This window comes from Varroa destructor, unplaced genomic scaffold, assembly GCF_002443255.2.
Source record: "Varroa destructor unplaced genomic scaffold, Vdes_3.0 BEIS01000002.1, whole genome shotgun sequence".
In the NCBI taxonomy this organism is placed as follows: domain Eukaryota; kingdom Metazoa; phylum Arthropoda; class Arachnida; order Mesostigmata; family Varroidae; genus Varroa; species Varroa destructor.
The window spans coordinates 42,331,682-42,351,457 of record NW_019211455.1 but is presented as its reverse complement, the minus strand read 5'-3'; the positions used below and the strand labels follow the sequence as shown (position 1 = coordinate 42,351,457).

General features: G+C 38.0%; 3 protein-coding genes across 10 annotated transcripts; 1 reads left to right on the top strand and 2 right to left on the bottom strand.

The window, feature by feature from the left end:
- Positions 1 to 374: 374 nt before the first annotated feature.
- LOC111244194 (large ribosomal subunit protein uL10-like) lies at positions 375 to 2,889 on the bottom strand. Of its 3 annotated transcripts, XM_086980793.1 has the most exons (5): positions 2,789 to 2,805; positions 2,202 to 2,344; positions 1,864 to 2,007; positions 1,173 to 1,639; positions 375 to 944 (listed from the first exon to the last, which is right to left on the bottom strand). In XM_086980793.1, exons 3-5 carry the CDS (start codon positions 1,967 to 1,969, stop codon positions 576 to 578), a joined length of 942 nt encoding a protein of 313 aa, XP_086836919.1. In that variant the 5' UTR covers positions 1,970 to 2,007; positions 2,202 to 2,344; positions 2,789 to 2,805; the 3' UTR covers positions 375 to 575. The 3 variants fall into 3 exon arrangements, with proteins under 3 accessions (XP_086836919.1, XP_086836920.1, XP_086836921.1); XM_086980794.1 differs by lacking the exon at positions 2,202 to 2,344 and having other exon boundaries at positions 2,789 to 2,889; XM_086980795.1 differs by lacking the exons at positions 2,202 to 2,344; positions 2,789 to 2,805 and adding an exon at positions 2,401 to 2,779.
- A 3,571-nt stretch (positions 2,890 to 6,460) lies between these two features.
- On the bottom strand, positions 6,461 to 14,002 carry LOC147757837 (uncharacterized). Of its 3 annotated transcripts, none has more exons than XM_086980274.1 (8): positions 13,443 to 14,000; positions 12,745 to 12,974; positions 10,660 to 10,771; positions 9,992 to 10,139; positions 9,241 to 9,349; positions 8,774 to 8,883; positions 8,165 to 8,320; positions 6,461 to 7,450 (listed from the first exon to the last, which is right to left on the bottom strand). In XM_086980274.1, the coding sequence occupies exons 1-8, from the start codon at positions 13,544 to 13,546 to the stop codon at positions 7,253 to 7,255; spliced, it is 1,167 nt and encodes a 388-aa protein (XP_086836400.1). In that variant the 5' UTR covers positions 13,547 to 14,000; the 3' UTR covers positions 6,461 to 7,252. The 3 variants fall into 3 exon arrangements, with proteins under 3 accessions (XP_086836400.1, XP_086836399.1, XP_086836401.1); XM_086980273.1 differs by having other exon boundaries at positions 9,974 to 10,139; positions 13,443 to 13,999; XM_086980275.1 differs by having other exon boundaries at positions 7,308 to 7,948; positions 9,974 to 10,139; positions 13,443 to 14,002.
- Positions 14,003 to 14,625: 623 nt separating this feature from the next.
- Positions 14,626 to 18,910, top strand: LOC111245149 (uncharacterized). Of its 4 annotated transcripts, none has more exons than XM_086980272.1 (4): positions 14,626 to 15,080; positions 15,740 to 15,858; positions 16,089 to 16,287; positions 16,602 to 18,910. In XM_086980272.1, the coding sequence occupies exons 2-4, from the start codon at positions 15,755 to 15,757 to the stop codon at positions 18,192 to 18,194; spliced, it is 1,896 nt and encodes a 631-aa protein (XP_086836398.1). In that variant the 5' UTR covers positions 14,626 to 15,080; positions 15,740 to 15,754; the 3' UTR covers positions 18,195 to 18,910. The 4 variants fall into 4 exon arrangements, with proteins under 4 accessions (XP_086836398.1, XP_086836397.1, XP_086836396.1 ...); XM_086980271.1 differs by having other exon boundaries at positions 14,626 to 15,221; XM_086980270.1 differs by having other exon boundaries at positions 14,626 to 15,221; positions 15,729 to 15,858.
- Positions 18,911 to 19,776: the final 866 nt, after the last annotated feature.

The following is a 19,776-nucleotide window of genomic DNA, read 5'->3' as shown; positions in this document are numbered from 1 at the left end:
TACTAGGGGCTCTTGATCCATGCGTTTTCTATATTTTGAATTCTCATAGCGAATTCTTCACGCTAAATATGATTTCGCAAGAAGCCTCATTCTTAAATCGCATCATTAACGGATACGAACTAAGAATTGCGGGATGCAATAGAACCGCTTTTCCTATGATTTTTTCATTAAATTTGCTGCTTTAAAGTGTAAACGTTTGCCGTAGAGAACAACTTATCTAGCAAAACCGTATATATTTATTTTGCATAATCGTAATTCATTTATGTCGTAATATACAATTACTATTCGTTCGATTTTCACTTTTGATTGTTACTGATTAAGATGTTACATATTTCTCAAGTTGGTACCTAATATAATAAAATAAATAACAGAACTTTCAGATAAGAACATTTCGCTGTAATATTTATTGACAGTAACAGCATCGATTTATCTGATTAGGTTCTTTTGTCCTAAATGACTAGTTCAAATAACTAGAAGTTCCGGCGTCTGTGGTCCAAACGTTGACCCAGTAGACCTTCTTTGAACTTTGCGATGCACTTCAGCAACCAAAAATGGCAAGTGGCCTTTTCTCAAGCTTAACCAAAGAGACCGAGACCCATGTCTTCATCGTCATCTTCCGACTCTTCCTTCTCTTCTTTTTTGGGTTCGGGGGTCGCAACTTCATCAGCTGCGGCTTCAGGGGCTGCGACGATGAACTTCGACGGATCTTTCAGGTATTCCTTGGCCGTATTAGCCGCCTCGAACTCTATGTCGGTTGCCAAGGCGATTGCAATGAGCCTCTTGACTCCATTAATAATCGAGTGCGGTGCCGACGCCAGCGTGGGGTAGCCAATCTGGAGTGAGACAGCCGCCACGTTGCGGACTCCGTTCATAAAGCGCTCCTTCAAATCATCCGGAGTAATGTCCAGAATATGGGGAGCGAAGATGGTGCCGTTGTCGTAAACCTGAACAATACGCATAAAAAGACAGGTAAATAGCAGAACAAGACATTAATAAGCAACCTTCGTAAAGTGGTTTAACTTGCGCTTTGTAGAATACAATATCATAGTTACGATTTATGTACAACGTCAGTAGAAGTAAAATTCTCGATTTTATCAAGGCGTAACGTAATTTGCGTTTACTCGTTATTTATTTTTGATCGAATTATTGTTTATTGATGTGTTCAAACTTACTGCTTCAATAACTAGACCGTACGAAAAGGGTGAAATGTTCAACATGTTGAGAAGGGTGGCCTCAGAAGCTCCGACTTTGTCGCCGGCCTTAATCAAATGGATAGAATTTATGATTTCAATCGTCCCCTTGGATATTTTTGTGGGAATATGCAGGGCTTGGAAGAAAGAAGTTTTCTCAGGACCCAGGCCGGTATTCTGCGGAGGTACATATACATCGATAGGGGCGATTGCTCCGGCACGGGCAGGAGCTTTAACTTTGTTAGTCATTATCTTCTCACGAACATTACACAGATCGTCCTTGGTAAATACAAAGCCCACATTACCCTTGATGTTGGGCAGCAGCTTTTCAAGAGCCGGACTACTTTCAATGTGTCCCTTGATGGCCTTACGCATCATGGTGTTTTTGCCCATAAGAAGTACGGCGGTGCCCCGAAGGGAGGTTCGGATCTGCTGCATTTGCTTAGATCCTACAACAGACAGAACAACAATGCATTAAGGTGATTAGTGCCTAGGCAATCATGAAAATGATCCATCCAGTTATCACATAGATTTCAGTATTGAAGGGAGTAAACACATGGTGATTCGTAAGAGGTGCCAGAATTTTTTTATTGTGCAATCATCATTTAAAAACAAATCTATCTAGAATTAAAGTACTAATTTAAGCTACCTGGAATAAATCACAATTACTTACGCACATTGTCAACTCCAACGATAAAGCATTTAGGATATTCATCCAGAAGCTGGACGAGTTTAAGGAAATAGTTTGCCTTCCACGTCTTCCTGTCCCCCTTAACCATCTTAAGCAGCTAGGGGCTATCCGAAGAAAGATTAAGGACTGAAATCATTTGCCGAGTATTCAATTAGCGAACCCGAATCAATCTGGAAACTAGATTAAGTTAAACTGTAAAAACACGCTTTGTGGTACGGAAGACCTCAGAATGTCTGATTTACTTATTATGGAAAAAATAAGTGCATTTTCTAATTTAATAAACAATTATGTTGTTTACTTGAGTTTAAAACACAACTCACCTTCATTGATACGAAAATGTAACACCATATTTCAGGTTAGGATATCAGTAATGTCCCTTCTGTTAATGTTTTTGCCTTCTGATCTTCTTTTTGGTGTTCGTCAAAGTTATATACCATGTTGGAACACTTTCTTGTGCACTTCCCTGGCATTTTAAAAAATGTGAACTAGCCTAGATATCGAAAATGCTGTTTTTCTTACCAGTTTAACTGATTTTTAAAATCGAAGCTCAGTACTAAGTTCTGTAACTCAAATTTGATGACGACAACGAACTTTTGAATAGGAAAGTTTTCTAGCGGTGTAAAATATTTCTGATCATTAGCAAACGCCTGGAAACGATAGAAAACCGCTGTTTACCGATGCACCAGCCGCAACAGATGAACATGTCTTTAGTGTTTCCCTAGCTAGATTTTATAAAGAAAAAGTAAAAAGTTATGCGCATAAATGAAACTTAATTACGAAATGAATCATCACGAAAAAGTGCGCTCGTCACGTCCATCTAACTGCTTTACATCATTTAACACTATCCGGCCGCACTACGTACAACATAGGACTAAACAATTAAAGATCGTAAAAACTTTTTACCAACCTGTTAGGGAGATGATCGGAAAAGAGATCGAGCTCAGACTCGAGTCTCGGAAACCCCGCCTGGCGGCGCTCTTATCACTCATTGTCAAGCTGGCGCAAATTTTAAATAATAGCATAGATTTGCAAGTTAGATTAATTTACAATGGCATCTTGGCTAAGCACAGGCGGCAGTCGACGGATTCATAAATAGTAAAGTCTCTAGAATTGCTTAAATGTAGGAAAAATATAACATACCAAATACTGAAAACAGCTTAATCAGTGCCACGTGACACTGGCGCGATAGCTGGCGAAAGCAGGGCGGTCAGCGAACCCATAGAGATAATATAGAGTGGGTCATTAGGCTAAAATTCCTATCGATCAAGTAAACAAATTACTAGTCAAATATATTTGAATAAAATGTAATCAACTAATTATTTCCAAAATTCCGTAACATTTAAAGAAATTAGGTATTTTCAAAACTCCAGTTTCTTACCTATGGTTGTTTTTTTCTTTTTGTCTTCCCTCACCAAATAATGTTGCTTTAACAAGGCGAATAAAATCTAACTAGAACAAGGCCATTACTATTTGCTATGAGTTATAGTTTTAGCTTTATGATGAAAATGATCCAGAATATGTATAGCATATGATTATAGTATTACGAAGTGTTTATTGTGCTTTATTTTATGTATTGTGGTTATATTTTTGGAGTGTATTTGCTATAAAAACGTGAAAATGTAACAATATTTTAATAAAGGAAATAGAATAAATAAACCGGTAATGATTTAAGCGATTAGGAACACAGAATAACGCTACATAGTTTAGGATTATGTGACTCGTTATAAATAACTGCAAAATGTGAAAAAAAATACTGTTATTAATAAATACCTTAAATATTAATAAATAGAAAAAAATAATAAACCTACATAAACAGAACGAAATCCGGATGCATGTCTATATTACAATAAAAAAAATGACGCACTCATGTTTGAATTCCATGAACAAAAAAATTATTATTATTATTTAATATATATATTAAAGAATTAATATAGCAGCTTTTATTTAGATCTTATCCAACATTCAGTCTTGACGGCAATAACAAAAATAAATCTTCCTCAAGCAAACAGGCAACATTTTAATATATTAATAATGAAAATACTCAATAATAATTACATAAACGATTATCCGTCCAAGCAAAAGACGCTGAACATAGGTGTCAAGCGCCATCGGGCGAGTTAGACGTGGAAGAGGAAAGACTCAGTCAGGTTGTCGGCTAAATAACTCGTACTCTGAAACACTGCTTCTCAAATCTAATACCAAGATAAGCATCTTCCAACATGGAGCGGAATCCATATTATCGCGAAAGCCATAAACGTATGATAAGGATCGATCATCTATCGCATTTAGCAATTTTCATTTACGAAACGATGTTGTGTGTAATAACGACGCCTCCCCTAATATCCCCAGATCCGGCACCCTTCACCCTGATTATAGATCTTTCGTAAACACTGGTGAAAGGATTCCTGTGCGTCTTGAAGATGGAGGCGCCATACACCTGACTAGTACATATAACGAGCTCGGGCTATGGTAAAATAACGTTACATCACGCACTACGAAGCAGGCAACATCCTACCACAAAAGGGAATTCAGTGCAAAACAACCTCGGTGTAAACTGTAGTCTGAGAGAGGAGGCTGATTTTAAATCCCATGACTATGCCATGGGAACGAAGTCGTTCTTAGAGGGAAATATATAGAACGGCCATGATGCTATGAGAACAGAGTGCTTTTCTATAGACCAGTGATTGTAATATGCCTTATGCACTAGCCCCAGGCCTCACAATGATAGCGTTTGCCCGAACGCACGAGACTTACTGAGCTTCAAGCCTCCGTTTCGCGTTTTCCACTTCCACTAGAGGAACCATTTGCATATTACTTAAGTGCAATATTTTAGTGGACTTAAATACAAGAATCAACATGTCGTTATTTTGATATAGCCCATTGCAAGAGCAAAAGTAGTTTTCCTAAGGTTAAGAGCTTCGCGAATAAGGTAAGTCTACTTTATATCGCATACTGCTAAAGCAGCGATTAATAACAGCTATCAATCAGCTGCCGTCATACAGTACTGGTATAGTAGATGGTAATACAAACTTCTATTGAATGTTCACAGTGAAGTCCTGACGAACTTGAGTGCATCAAGTAATAATAAATATTTTACAATAATTTTGCTATCTTTATTCTTTTTTAGCGAGATCAAAGACTCTTTAATAACTATAGGCGAGGCGGTATTTGCTGCGAGAGCGGCTGTTGGATCATGTAATCATTGATGATGATGATATTTGCCATCTTGTGGGAAAAAAAGCCATATTTATACCACATAGAACATGATTTCAAGTGAACCTTAAGCAAAGCAAGCGGAACCCTTACTATGTTTTCATAAATATATTCAACTATTTAAACGTTAACTTCCAAAGGGCCACGCTGAATGTTGTAACAACGTTTACATCTTCCGAAGGACATTCAGCAAATCTGATGTGATAATCTTTCATGTAGATGGCACACTGCTGTCTCGATATCCACAAAAGGAAATTTGTCAGTCATAAAAGCTACAACTATAGACGGCACGGTCCGTCTAAACAGAGGAACCTAGAACAGCAGAGTTTTCAATGTTTTGCTAACTTGACCACATTCTGAATAGCGACGTGAGTAAACATATGTCTAACAGTGCTATAAAGGACTAGGAAGGATTTTCTGTCACCAAAACTCAAGCATTTTTTTCAGATTTTGAGTTGGGTATATTTGATTTTTTTTGTGTCCTTCAAAAATTAGCTAAGGAGAAAATAACCGTAGATGGAAGCAATATCTTTCGTGCAAAAAACCTTAAGCTCAGTGCGGCAGCAGACATTAAAAACATCGAAAACCTTCGATTGCAGTTCAGTTCTGGTCCACAAAAAACTATTTTTTTTTGGCCCACTCTCGAGAGTCTGGAGTGTCTCACAACTTCTGACTCTGGGGTCTGTTTGAACGTTATCCCGAAAGCCGTGAGCTGTGTGAATTCCAGTAGTTGTTTTTCCGCAAAGCGAAGTAAATGGTTTTAATACTTATTCTTCATCAAAAAAAATTCGGTTCTTTCTATATTGGCTAAGATAGATTCAAGCTTTTCTGCACGAAAACGCTTTATATGAGGTTTAGAAAACTGCCAAAGTTTGGGAGAACGATGGCGACATTGCAAAAGAACACGATGAATCAGATATTATCTGCGGCATATAGACAGTGTCATACTAGCGACACAAGCCGACTACAATAAACCGATAATCACCTATGGCCTTTAAATAATTGGGTCGTGGGAGCTTGCTCCTTTCGCCTGAAACGTACGCGTATTATATGGATTACACTTAATGAGTGATATTCGAAAGAAAAGGGTTTTTTTTTGTAAGTGCAAGTCATAAATATTAAAGTTTTCATATTTTTTAGATATTTAACTTCGAAATTATTTTGGGGATAATTAGTTTTCTCGATGCGAATACTGCGCTCGGATAGGAAATTCTACTTTAGAATTTTGTCCACAGATCTCAGTTTGTTTAGTGCTGAAATTCATTTTATGTCATGAAAATGTTTGACGACGGGTGAGTAATGTGTGCAATACAGGTCATTAGCTTTGGTTCTCACCAAAATAGTGAGAAAATAATATTCAGTGAAATCTAGATATACTTAATTTTATTTTTTTATTTTAATTAGAGTTCGTCACAAAACATGTTGCTACAAACAATAAGACCAGAAGAACATGAGACATGGTATGTCGCTGTTATATTATGGAACTGTTTAATTTGTTTTTTTTTTCTATGTTTTAATCAGATTCTGAAAGTTTTTGATTGTATTTTTAATCAAGTAGTATTTACAGGGCCCTCTTTGTAGATCGTGTCCTTCCCACATTTCTGTCCTGTGACTCTCCTGTGAAGTTATCTATTTCTCAGTTATTTTTTTTGCCTTCTTCTTCCAATTGGGCTATTTTAATCGTATTAATTTTAGTTTCGCCTCGCCTCTCGTTTACTACATAATATTAATTTGATTGGTGAACGCATTATACTTGACAATTATATTCGCTGTCTGTGAAATAAGTTAATTTTTTACATTTTAATATTCTTTATTTAGACAATCTCCGGCCCCGTACTTCTTCAGTGTAGTATTAAGGACTTGTCCCACTAGGTAAGGTGGCCGGTGTGGATATTACCGGGTTTTCTCGAACGGAATGATGATACTTATATAGTGTTATAAGTTACCTTCGAGTTATAAACCTACCCAACTAACCAAGGACTCGTCGGCATAGCACAACAATAACTGATACCTTACAGAACATTCATTACAAAGAGATTGTTGTAAGGGTTGTAAAGGAAATTATTTAATAAACCTTCATCTGAAAAAAATTGCACTTTGATTTAATATCAAGTTAATTATCGGCCTTTATGCAGAGTTGCATTCCCGCATTTTAAGTTTATGATTCCTTCGCGAGTTCAGGCATCTGCATGGAGAACACAATGTACGAAGCGACGAGACCAAGTGAGGTGATGAACGTACTCCTGTCCATTTTGTAGAAGTTGCCAGCCGTAATCGCAACGTTAGTGGCACTCATCTGGCTTTGAGTAAGTTCCAGCTGATCCTCAAAGAGTTCGTTATTGTTCCGAAGGCCGAACTATCCGACGAGCAGCATGCATGGAACACTTTAAAATTATTCTTATCGGTATGGCGGTGAACAGAGGGAACTGTTGAAAGGGACAGCGACTTAAGTCTGCTCACTCGAAAACAAACAAGTCTGATTCTAGGTAAAAGCATTATGCAGAGCAATGATAATATTGTACTGGCTAAATGGCAAGTCAAAGACACGTTCATATAGGCAAATTTCTATCGTAAAGCTCAAATCTCTCAACACCAGTACACCCGCAATGGTCAATATCGATTATAAAGTCAAAAGAAGCTATAGGGCTAATGAGTGTATAACAATCGCGGCGATCAGACGCTAAATTATATAAAAGTGTGATCAAATAAAGCAATAACTCTTTATAAAACAATATCTAAAAAATTGCAGGTAGATAATTTCAGAACGAGCCTCTTTTAAGGCATGCAAACACTGAAGAGTTTCCAACTTATTATCAAACCATCTATATTCATCCGTCGCGTTTGCGGCTATGGCCTGTTTGAAAAAAAAACAAGAGCGAAGAAAGCATTACAATTTCGGTAGAGGCTGGTGATATCCGCTGCATCGCCCAATGAAAACATCGTGGGCAAATTCTCTCACTAACATATTGGCGTAGATAGAAAAAAAATTAGTGTATAATGGCCGCACCTTTCGCACTGATTCCTATCGCTGCGGTGAGTCAGCCATATTATCGAAACACGTTTCACCCACCTGATTTGTCAGAGGTAGTGACCTCGTGGGGCTCTGGCAGAGGAAAGCCGCGCTAAATAATAGCATGAGAAACAAAGACATCGCGAAGATCATGTCAAACACCCAATTGTATAGAGCGAACGTAGTGTGGTGTCCATTTGCTGACAACTGCGATAGCTGAAGACCAAATTGAAACTTGTTCAAGCTATTCGTATAGGTTAGCGAAAAAAATTAAAATTTTCATTCTGTCATATTGGTTATAGCTTTAGTTTGTTTATGGCATGAGAAACACATGACCATCATCCAAGACATCAGGTCACCAAAATACTACTATATGCAGATAATATCGGAGAAGGACATGAACGTTTGTCAGTACGAGGCGTCGAGCATCTCACGGCTTCCGTAAGAGTAAAGTCCAAAAAACGTTAAAGCTGAAAGTCGTGAGGCACTCCATGCCTACAGTGGGCTATGAATCAAAAACCTAGTTTAATTATATTATCTTCTGCAATTAAATGCATAGCCTAGCCATTCCAAAGTACATGCTCAGTAATTAGGACAATAATACATATGTCCTATTAAATATTAGAAAACGTGCATAGAAATATGTGGGAAACAACAAGAAAAACTTGCCGCAAGTAACTTGTCGACTTCAATACACAGCTGTAGAGTAGCTAGCAGATGAAGTACGAAGACCACGGTTGAGAAAATGTCGTCGATCTTTTCAACCAGTAAACAGAGATCTAGAAAAAAAAATAAATTCCTTAATTTTCATTTGGTAGAAATTTGTATTATATTACTATTATTATTATTTGTTTAAAATCAGCCCGTAATAAAAAAATTTTCACTTATAAACAATCTAAGTCAATAAACTCTCAAGTAAATATAAATATTTTTACTGTATAATTATATAGCTATAAATAATAACATCATAGTGATAATATGACAATAAGTTGTGAACGATAGGAATAAAGGATAACGAAATGAGATTACTAAACGCCAATATTCCAAGTCAATAATAGATTATAACAGAAAGATGCTATGACTGGCACAACATTCGTGATAACTGACTGTTTTAATAGTTAAGATACTTTACTAACCGGCGTGAATCAAACGTAATTTCATCATCTCTGTGGCCTGTTTCATGCTGTCCGCTTTTAGCATTTCGTCCATAAGGAAGTCATATTGATTGAATTTGTAGATCGATAACTGTGACAGACACAAGGTAAACATTTCTCGTGTTAATTGAATGACAACAATTTAGGCCCAGGTAATCGATCTAATTAATATGTTGTTATCCATGTGCTAGATGCCCAGTTACATATCTTATTTATTATCCTAAAAAAGAAAAGCTATAAACATGGCACGTGAAAGCCTGCAGCACCACGTCCCTTTTTTATAGCTCAAGTTGGGCTTTTTACTGAACAGGTCGTAGAGTTACAAAATACGTTTTGGCTAACGTAAATAAAAGTTTGTGGGTAATAATGTCTGATGAGATCGAAACAGTACGGAAATCACTAATAACATAAAAACGCGCTACGGAGAATGCATTTTTATCCGACTAGTACCATGGCCTTGTAGCTGTAAGCAAGTAGTGATAAAAAGCGCTTTGGTGAGTCAATATGCGACCGGCTGCTTTACATTAGCCAAGACTTGAAATGATGGAATCTCCAATGAAGTAGCATCGGATGTAATCAAAAAAGAGTGAAGACTACTGAATACCTAGGGAGCATACAAAAACATGCTTTTTCAATTGATTACTGTTTTGGCGGTCTAAGTCAACATGCGATCAGTCATCTAAGCGCGTTACCCAACAATTGGTATGAATACAACAATGTTAATGAAGCTGACAAACAACACGACGCTGGACACCGTCCCTGACACCAGAACTCTCTCTATAAAGAACACGAATATGGCGATGCCATGCACGACCGGCGCTGCCGATTCGGAGAAATCCTCAGGTTTGAGAAGGAGATCCCGAGCAATAAACAGATTGTATCTGCAATGTAAGAATTAATTACTGATAAAAAGCACATTTTAGTTTTTTCTTTTTACAGAGGAATACAAAAATCGGCTTAGTATCCGCTTGTATAGTTACTTGGCCCTTTCATAGGTCTGTTGGAGAAAATCTAGATACATCCAGCGAGACCCATCATTGTTACCCATTCTGGTGGAACAGGTCCTTGAAGGAATACCGAAGAGGTACCTATTTTCAAAAAGATAACCGTCAGAGCGTGAAAAATCTGGCATTATACCAGTTAACTGTAGAGAGCTCCTAGAAGCGCTCATCATCAGATGGGGTACTTTCTAGAGAAGACCATTAATTCCACAAGTAAAACGCTTAGAAATATATATAGACTTGCACAATAGGCTCTGAATTCCCAAATTCGTTTAGCAAAAAAGGATGTAATACCTGTACCTACCGGCCACAGATCTCTATTCTAATAACGGATGATTATTACAAGGCTTACATGGTCGATAATAATATACAACACATTAAGATTATCTTACGCCCTTACCTTTTTTCAAAGATGAACGTAGCGTAATCCGAAGGTATGCGAATACTTTCAAAAACCCACATCACAAGGATCGAATACTTTGTGATCTTAGCCAGTCTGTTTCCACTCACAGCTACCAACGGGTTAGTATTTGGTAATCATTAAAGTGATATAGTATAGTATATCTATGTAGTATTTAGATAACTTATTATAGTTGTTTAGTTTCAAAAGATAGAGTGAATATAGTTCTACATAAGCAAGTTTCCTTATCAACACAGGCCGTGTTGTATGCGTCGGTGGCAGGATACATATATTTAGCTCTCAACTATACACGATTAGAGTTTAAATTCCAGAAGAAAAAAATTCATAGCATTCTGCTCTACAGACGGCTGATAACGGTGGGTTACTGATTCAAGGTCAAACGCAGCTTTTAAATCTTCCATTGTCACAGGTTTTCTAGTATAGACTTTGTCTTCGAGGCTTCCCCCAAGACAAAATACATAGGCGTCACGTCATGAGCAAACAGGGCATTCTATGGAACCTCTTTGTCCGACCCAGCTGTTTGGGAGATTTTTATTAAAGTATGGGCTTACTTTATTATGGTAGTGTGCTAGTACTTCAGTTGGAAATAAAATGTGTTATTCTGAGCAAAGTCTTCCCGAATGTGTGAAAAAACAGACTCAAAATTAACAGAAGTAAGTGTTATTGGTCAAAATGACTGTATTGCAAAAAAAAAGATCCAATTAAATTACTGTGCATAGATTTTGTAGAACATTCTGGGTACCACTTATTATAGCCGGCCCACCCTCCCCATCTCGGCGTCTACGCGGTAGCAAACGGATTGCCAAATAAAGAATGGGTATCTGTTTAATATTTGCTTTGACACGATACAATTTGTTGATCATTGAGACTGAGCACGGTCTGTAGCCATTTATAGGCTTCGTGATCGTTAGGCTCATGCTGCTTCGTTTCATTGCTGGATATAGATTAGTAAAATTTTTTTATCTTTTGATATTCTTGATTAATTCTATAGCCGAATTTCTTGGCCAGAGGTCGAAATAGTTTGCCGTTGTGTGCTTCCCATACCGACCCTTTAATGGTTCTGATATCAGCCCAAGACGAAAACTCATGACAGAAGGCAACTTGGTCGGATAAAGCTTCAACCGAGTATCTACCTACATTTAAATTTTTGGAGATTTGTGAAAAAAACACCGCTTCGTCCATCGTAGGCGCCCACGCGTTCTTGTACTAAATGCCAGCTTTTACTTTTCCTTATTGTTTGTAGTGTAAATTTAATAAAATAACATTTTCGTCACGGTTCCCTCTATAACTATTGAGAACTTTTACTGAATCGAAGCTCCGTTACCTTTCATTTTCACAGTCAAACAAAAGATTTTCCAAAAAATAAGTTGTTTTTTTATGAAGGACAATACACTTCACGGGAGCGTATATCCAAAAGGCTAATTCCTTCAGAAACATAAATTTTCCTTTTCTGATTAAGCAATTAACAAAAAAATAGTCTCAAGATGTCTTATATGCAATTTTAGCTATAAATGTGCTCCAGTAGAAACACTTTTTCAGCAGACTCAAACTTAATTTTTTTCAACAAAATGCATAGTCACTTTAACAAAAGTAAAAAATTTTCGCGAATTATTACTCGGAACAATGTTGGTAGAACTTTCGCGGGCTTTCCCAGTTATTTGTGCAACCCAATATCGTGGCATTTTTAAGGTCTAAGGGGAGTTTATATTATGCTGCCTTTGTTAACCTCTCACATTGTGCAGGTTGTTTTTTCGACAAACGCGACTCAGTCTTGTTTATAGCGGTTTCTACTTACTCAGTCTTAAACATTTATTTATCGAAGGACAGCTCTTAAGCGACGTTTGGCAGACGACAGATTATGGTTAGATAAACAGTAATAACAATAATTTGTGTATTATTCTTATTATTACTGTTTAATAATTTTTATTATTAATAAGTATGAATAATTTGTGTAGGCAATTTTATTTTCTTCTAGGTAGCCATATTCTACACTCTCGATGTCTGCTTAACGTGGACACTTTATAGCGCGTAAATACGGATTATAAGACCTAAGAGCATACTTACTATCGTGTCTCAGGCCGTCCATTGTGTCTAGAAGTTCTGAAATTGCTTCCTGATGTTGGGAGAATTTCCAGTGGAATACCAAGCAGCCAATTATGTTTATAAGGTCCATCCCTCGTTTTATTGTCTGACCTTTGCCGATGTTACACGCTAGAACAAGGCTACAGCGAGCCAGCCAAATGACAAGCATGGCCTTTACGAGGAGACAGAAGACACCTCGACCGCTCATTCCGCTAGCATAACGCACAGGGAAAAAAGTGTCAGAAAAATAGCTGAAAACCATATAAGAATGCGAATTTCCGCAGAGAGATTCGAGGATCAAATCAAATGAAGCCTTCTCAAAATCTCACGGTAATTATCAAGTCGCTTCAGGACTTAGAAGAAAAATGTAGGACGGTGATCAATTAGCGACACTTTCGCCGACTTGTAATTGCATAATGACTTCTGTGACAGCCCGCGTAGGAGTTCTAATTGTATCTGTACCCCTGATATTTCAGATCAGTCAAACGAACTCTTTCGTTATCTATCAGTTATCTATGGGCTGCACTATCCAAGACTTTGTCACAAAAACTACGGGTTTATCCTACACGGGCAAACCGATATTATAACCGGTATAGGTTTGCAGTAAGATATACAATTATATGAATGGATAAAATTAACAGGCAGATCGCAGTGGTCGGATTTCTGCAACAAGTATGTACATTTTACCGTCGAAAGAAGCAATTCCGAGGTGTTTGAGACTGGCAAGCATATTTCTGAATATCCAACGAGACCGCATTTCGCCTTTGACAAATAAAATCGTCATTGTTACAGGTATTTATATCACTGTAGCACCGATAGCTATTGTTATTGTATGGATGTATCGCTAGAACAGCTTGAAACACAGAGAAAGCAGGGAGCTTTACGCTTATAATATAGCGACGACAATATGCTGTCCACAGGCAATGAGAGTTCAAGCACACTGCATCTATCGCCAGTTGTCAAAAGGGAAAAAAGTCACACTAGGATCCTATAGCAATATTTCGTTAGCGGATAAAACGGATCGATGCCGTTCGCCGATGCGTGCAAAATTTACGAACAGACTCGATAACGACCTTGTCCCCTTCTTTGTTAGTTTATGGTCAACAAACAGGTCATATCCGGGTAGGCGCTAACCTACCGGGTCCTAATTTGACTCAAAATCCCTGGAGAATACGAAAGCACACTGTTGAGCATCGTTGACAAAAAGAACTCGATAATACCATCTCCATAGGAGTGCTCTCTAAATTGATGGTTGAATAAAAGTTCCGAATCGATTAATGCTAAGGTTTTGTTTGCCTAGTGCTCATTTTGTACAACCGTAGATTCAACTATGTTATTACATAGAATATAGATGTAGTTTTTACTAGCAGTGAATAAAACTCTACAAAATAAACCATGCTTGCTCGCATCGGGAACATTTTCTGACTGTTCGCTTGAATACCATACTTCTTCAAGCTATAAAAAAAAAAGCTAGAAATCTTTCGTATCAAATAAAAAATGTAATAATATGTATAAAATATAATAATAATAATAATAATAATAATATAAGTAAAAAAAAAATGATTCCAACGGCCGTATTCGGTGTTCGGTCCATATCGGCATAAATCTTTGCGCATGAATTTTGTCGGTATATTTAAATAGCAGAACCGAGTCAGTCTAAATAAATGTCTCAGGCTAGATATTACTCCCTCTCGCCACACAGCGCCCCCAGCACGAAACACAGCACTTTCATGCCGGGTTTTGAGCCTACGCCAGCTCTCGGTAAACAACCACGTTACCGCCATGCTAGGACGGATGGACGAACGAACTGATACCGACTTTCTAAACGTTTGATTTAAGTGGTTACATGCAGCTGACAAAGCACACATGACGTACGTCGATCTTCGCGTGCATTAGCACGTGCTTGCTCCTCACAGCAATGGAAAGTCATCGGGAAAACTTCGTACCGCTTTTGCTAATCGCTGAACCCTTGACATTTAATTGCTCGTTCGTAACCTTTAAATCCTCACCGAGTATCGCCTTTAATCTTGAAAAAACAAATACAACTTTGGATTAATCAGGCCATACTAGCAAAACTGAATACCGCCTACCCGTTTTACAAAAGTGTATGTTGGACTACTTAATGCGCTGCACAGAGTTCAATCTCACCTAATACTCAGTCATCTGTCAAAGATTGCATACCTTTCTATGGATCCTAGTGTGAATGAATTCAAGCTAAATGCCTTTCTGTAGAGGTGGTTGCGTTCCGTAAAGGTGTACTGTACTTCGTTTTACCTCACGAAGCACGTGTATATCTTCTTCAATTCTTCACAGCAACCGTGAGTACGGCTCATTTAAGCGGTCAATGTGCCGTATATAATCACCCTTCTTTGAATTTTTTTTTCGAAGAAGGCCAGCAGTCTTAAACCGGAAGAAGTTTGCTATGCTTGCAGGAAATTAACTTCAAACGTGTTGCCACGGTCAGTAGTATTGGCATTTAGTTTAGTAGTGAAATGAAAGATTCTTTTTTTTTCGTATTGGTCTACTATTTATAGCTTATATAAAGTTCTTTTTTTCATACTAACCCATTTCCGTTTTATAATAATATTGCGATCGTACGCTTGTGATTTAAAATGTTATGTAGTAAATGCAAAACGGGGTCGTCGTGAGCAGTGTGATGCAATAGTTTCTAGGAAATTTTGTTTTTATCACGCGACGTTGAACTTTTGAGGCGCATTTGTTACCTAACCTTTCGAAGCCACTAGCTTAACTTAACAATCACCGACACAAATGATGTCGATACATTTAGGGGGGACACGTGCTTCAGGGGAGGCATAGGAGGTCAGCATTAAAATAGACTTGAGAGGTGAAACTCATAAGGTTGAGAGTACTCTATATATCCTTGCTGCTCTGTCAATTAATGCCAATTACCATCATAGCGCAGCGTTGCTGGGCAATGCTAACGTTCGTGTGCTATTTCACTCTAGCAAAAAAGCAGACCGTGTACGAGGTCATGGCCGGTATAAAAAGAAAAACACAGTCGCCTCAGGCTTCAGCCGCAAAGACGCAGAAATTAGATAAGAAGAAGATTAACCCGCAGGCCGTGCCAGACAAGAAGTAAGTCGTCATATCTCAACAATTCAGATATATATATATATATATATATATATATATATAGAAGAGTATACGCCCAGTTGATGATTCAGTTTTACGGATTTAGATAGTTGTATTACAAGACATATGTTAAAGCACATATTTCGAGTTTACATTTTTCTTTCATATTCACTCTACCAAAAAAAACGAGAAGCTACAATGCCAGCGAAATTTGTTTGCTGTGTATTTTCTAGAATGGATCCTTTCATCGAAGAGTTTTGTAAAAAATTCAAACAGCCTGAAGATTCCATCAGATGGCTTTTGTCAAATACCGAAATAAGTCTCGACGAGTTCGTTAAAACCAAATGGCAAAAGGCCCCCCTAGCCATACCCACTAAAGAAAAGGATGCAGTAAAGCTAAAGGCATTGTTCGGCTACGATGTCCTAATGCAGGTAAGCAGACTACTACAGAACCCGTCAACGCTCCATATCTATGACTTTTATCCACTTGTGGCTTAAGAGCGTTGAGCTTTGGACGCGCGTAGTAGTTTCATTTCAGTGTACGGAATTGGCGCACATATCATTGATGGCATACAATATGTGCTATGCACAATTTCCGTGACCTTCTCAAGTTTATTTGGTCAACTTGCGGCTTGTTCATTTTGTGAACCCAGCCATTTAAATAGAACAGATTACTTGTTATTGAGACGTTTTCTAACGACGTGTCTCTATTCCTTTCTTTCATATGTCTGCCATCTCTAATATAGGCAATCGCAACACGGGCGAACGTAAAAGCTCGGCTGCGTAAGCTTTTCTATCAACTGGATTTCTCTATCGCAAAGACCGTCGACGACACGTTTACGGAGTTCGAAGAGAACCCTGCAGATGATCAACCAGAATACATGACTGTTGAACAATTAAAGCCACTTATGGACGAAGGCTATACGATTCAGTTGTACCAAATAGCTCGTTTTCAACCTGGATTACACGCTCTGGTCGAACCCTTAGAAACGTTCCTGGGGCGTCTCGTGAATATCAATGGCTATGTTACACCCGCTGGCTGTCAGATGCGGCCCCTCCGTTATGACAATGAGGATTATTTCGTTATTCAGACAGAGGGATCTGAGATATGGAAGTTATACAAAGCTCAAGTGGAGCTTCCTATTATGTTCTCCGTTGACCCACTGAATCGGAATGAACTGGGTGAACCGACCATGATCGTAACCCTCAAACCCGGAGACGTTCTTTACGTGCCGGGAGGAACACCTTTCGAATCGAAGGCTGGCCCAGATGCCCGAAGTTCGTACGTGATCCTGTCCTCAAACTGTGGCAACTCCGTTGGAGCGTTCGTGAAATATTCAATAGATATCTTACTTGAACGGCTGGAGGTGGAAAGCGTAGAGCTTCGTCGAGGACTACCGGTAGGTTATCACAATTTGTCAAGTGCTGCCAAAAAGGAAGCTTACGCAAATGCCCTCCTAAAAATGGGCGAAGCTATCCGAGCGAAAGAAGAACTCACCGAAGAGGAAAAACAGCCTTCATTGGACTTCATGGTTGGCCAGTTTATGGCGCAGAGATTGCCGCCATTCGGGGTGAAGCGAATCCACGGTGACGTCGAATACACGGAAAAGACCAAAGTCCAACTTCGCAATAAAAACCATTTTGCATATTACAATCGAGTGAAGCAAGACTACGCCGACGCTGACGAAGGCGACAAGGACAATGACCTACATTCAGGTGAAGACGACGGCGAGCTTGCTAATGAATCAAACGACGAGGCGAACTCACACAACGTTGATGCAAAAAACAACGGTGAACAAGCAGATAATCAGACGCTCATAGAAATGCCTGCGCACGATCGAAACGATAGTGATGAAGTCCAACAAAAGGACGAACAAAAAAACCCTTCAAAGGATCAGAAACAAAATGAGAAAATCAGCCAAGGCCCCCATTCTACGCAAATTGTAGCGAAAAACAAACTTGGTCGAGCTAACAGAAAGGCCCAAGAAGCCGATTCGAGCTCAGAACAGCTAGCTGATAAGATGAAGACAGAGAATCACCGCGTATCTGTTTTCTCCGTTGAAAGTAGAAAGTCCGAAAACTCCGAAGAGACTCGAAGTGAAGTCGTTGTCATGTCCTCAATGTATAACGACATTCACGAACGTCAGGACTCGTTTGATGGCGAGTTTGAAGATAAAATGATAACCTTGGATATCAAATATAGGCCTATACTCGATCGACTTATGGCAGCCACAGAGCCACTAACAATAGCTGAGCTCAGCAAAGGATTTGAAAGCACTGTCGATACAAGAAATCTCATAAGTGTTTTTGAGAACTTGGGCGCTATTCAGATCTTATGAACAATCTAAGCAAACAGTTTAGTCTCAAGAAAGCCTCGAACGGCTCAAAAAGGGTTCTCAAGTAATGAAATGATTATATAAATATAGTTCCTTAAGGATTCGGTTTTTATATGAGTGGTAGCAAACTCCTGTTAATCTTAGAAGGTATGATACTGCAAAATCTCAGAGAGATCAAATTGTTATTATTTAGGTAGGCATATATATATATATATATATATTCACTTTTTAATCAAACAAGGCCTCTAAACCACGGAGCCCAAGACAATGTTCAGGCACCACGAAAGTATCTTGTACATAAAGTTGATTTTATTCGGTGAGATAAATAAGGAAAAGGCATTTGTACTTAGAGTTTCAGCCCTGTGCTAAAAACGCCCTTGACTAATTCGTCTCATCCATTTTGTTACATGTGTGATAACCTGAGACATTATAACCGATATCTGAGACGAAAACTATAAAATGGTAGTAGTCGATGATACTTAAGATCAATGCCCTTGCAACAAGCGGTAATCATGCACACATCCTTCGATTTGCTGCTCGGCTAACTTCCGGCAAGAACAATTAACTTCTTGGCCTGTACGATCTAAATTCCGAAAGAAAAACTACTTTGAGGCAATGATTTAGGAATATCATCATGCAGTCCATACTGTTATTAACATTGGAAACAGTAACAAACTGTGTTTGGAATAAACTATTGCCGTAAATGTCATGAAAATGCACATTAACAGAATGATTTAAATTAGATATAATTAATCTTTGCACTTCATCAGTAGCTGTGTAATTCATTGATATTTTCCTGATAAAATAGATTAAAGTTACATGAACACTGTTACCGACCTGCGTGTTCCTGCTATGAAAGCGATGTCCGGAAACTTGCCGAAGATCTGGATAAAGCAATAGCAAAACTTTGAGCAGTTTTACTTTCTTGGTCATGTATTTTTTTGTTCATATAATTGTACAACATATAATACAAAGACAACTATAGATAGGTAAGTTTTTTAAATAAAGGTGATCATAATCTGTAAGTTCTACTGCTGTCTGTTGGGCGTAACCGGCGTGATCACGGCTATAGAAGCTCCCACACATAAAGTTCACGTTCTGGGGATATTTATATTTATTAGTTATATTTCCTATTCGTAATGATTTTAAATCTATTATATTTTCAGGCCCTGACAAATAATGTTTTTATATTGAATATAATCATGAAGTCATAAAACAAGAAAACGAACAATCTCTAACCATGGTAACTATCTTTATTTCATCACAACTCACATAAACAAATCTAAATCTATAAGTTTGTTTTTCTTATTCTGCTTATTACCATTATTTTGAACTACTTGTAAGGACATTCAAATTGACCAAGAATTGGCTGAGAACCTGATCACTAAGTTTAATATTTATAAGGATATCTTACAGTTGTCTTAAGTGGCAATTTAGGTTTTCGTGATTTGCTTTATTTTTTATCTGGATTAATTAGATAGTAAAAACAAATCATCGTCCAAACAAATGAACGCCTAAGACAGATAAGTAACTAAGCAGGTGTGCAACACGTATCCGTTGAAAAACAAGAAAAGAATGAAGTGTA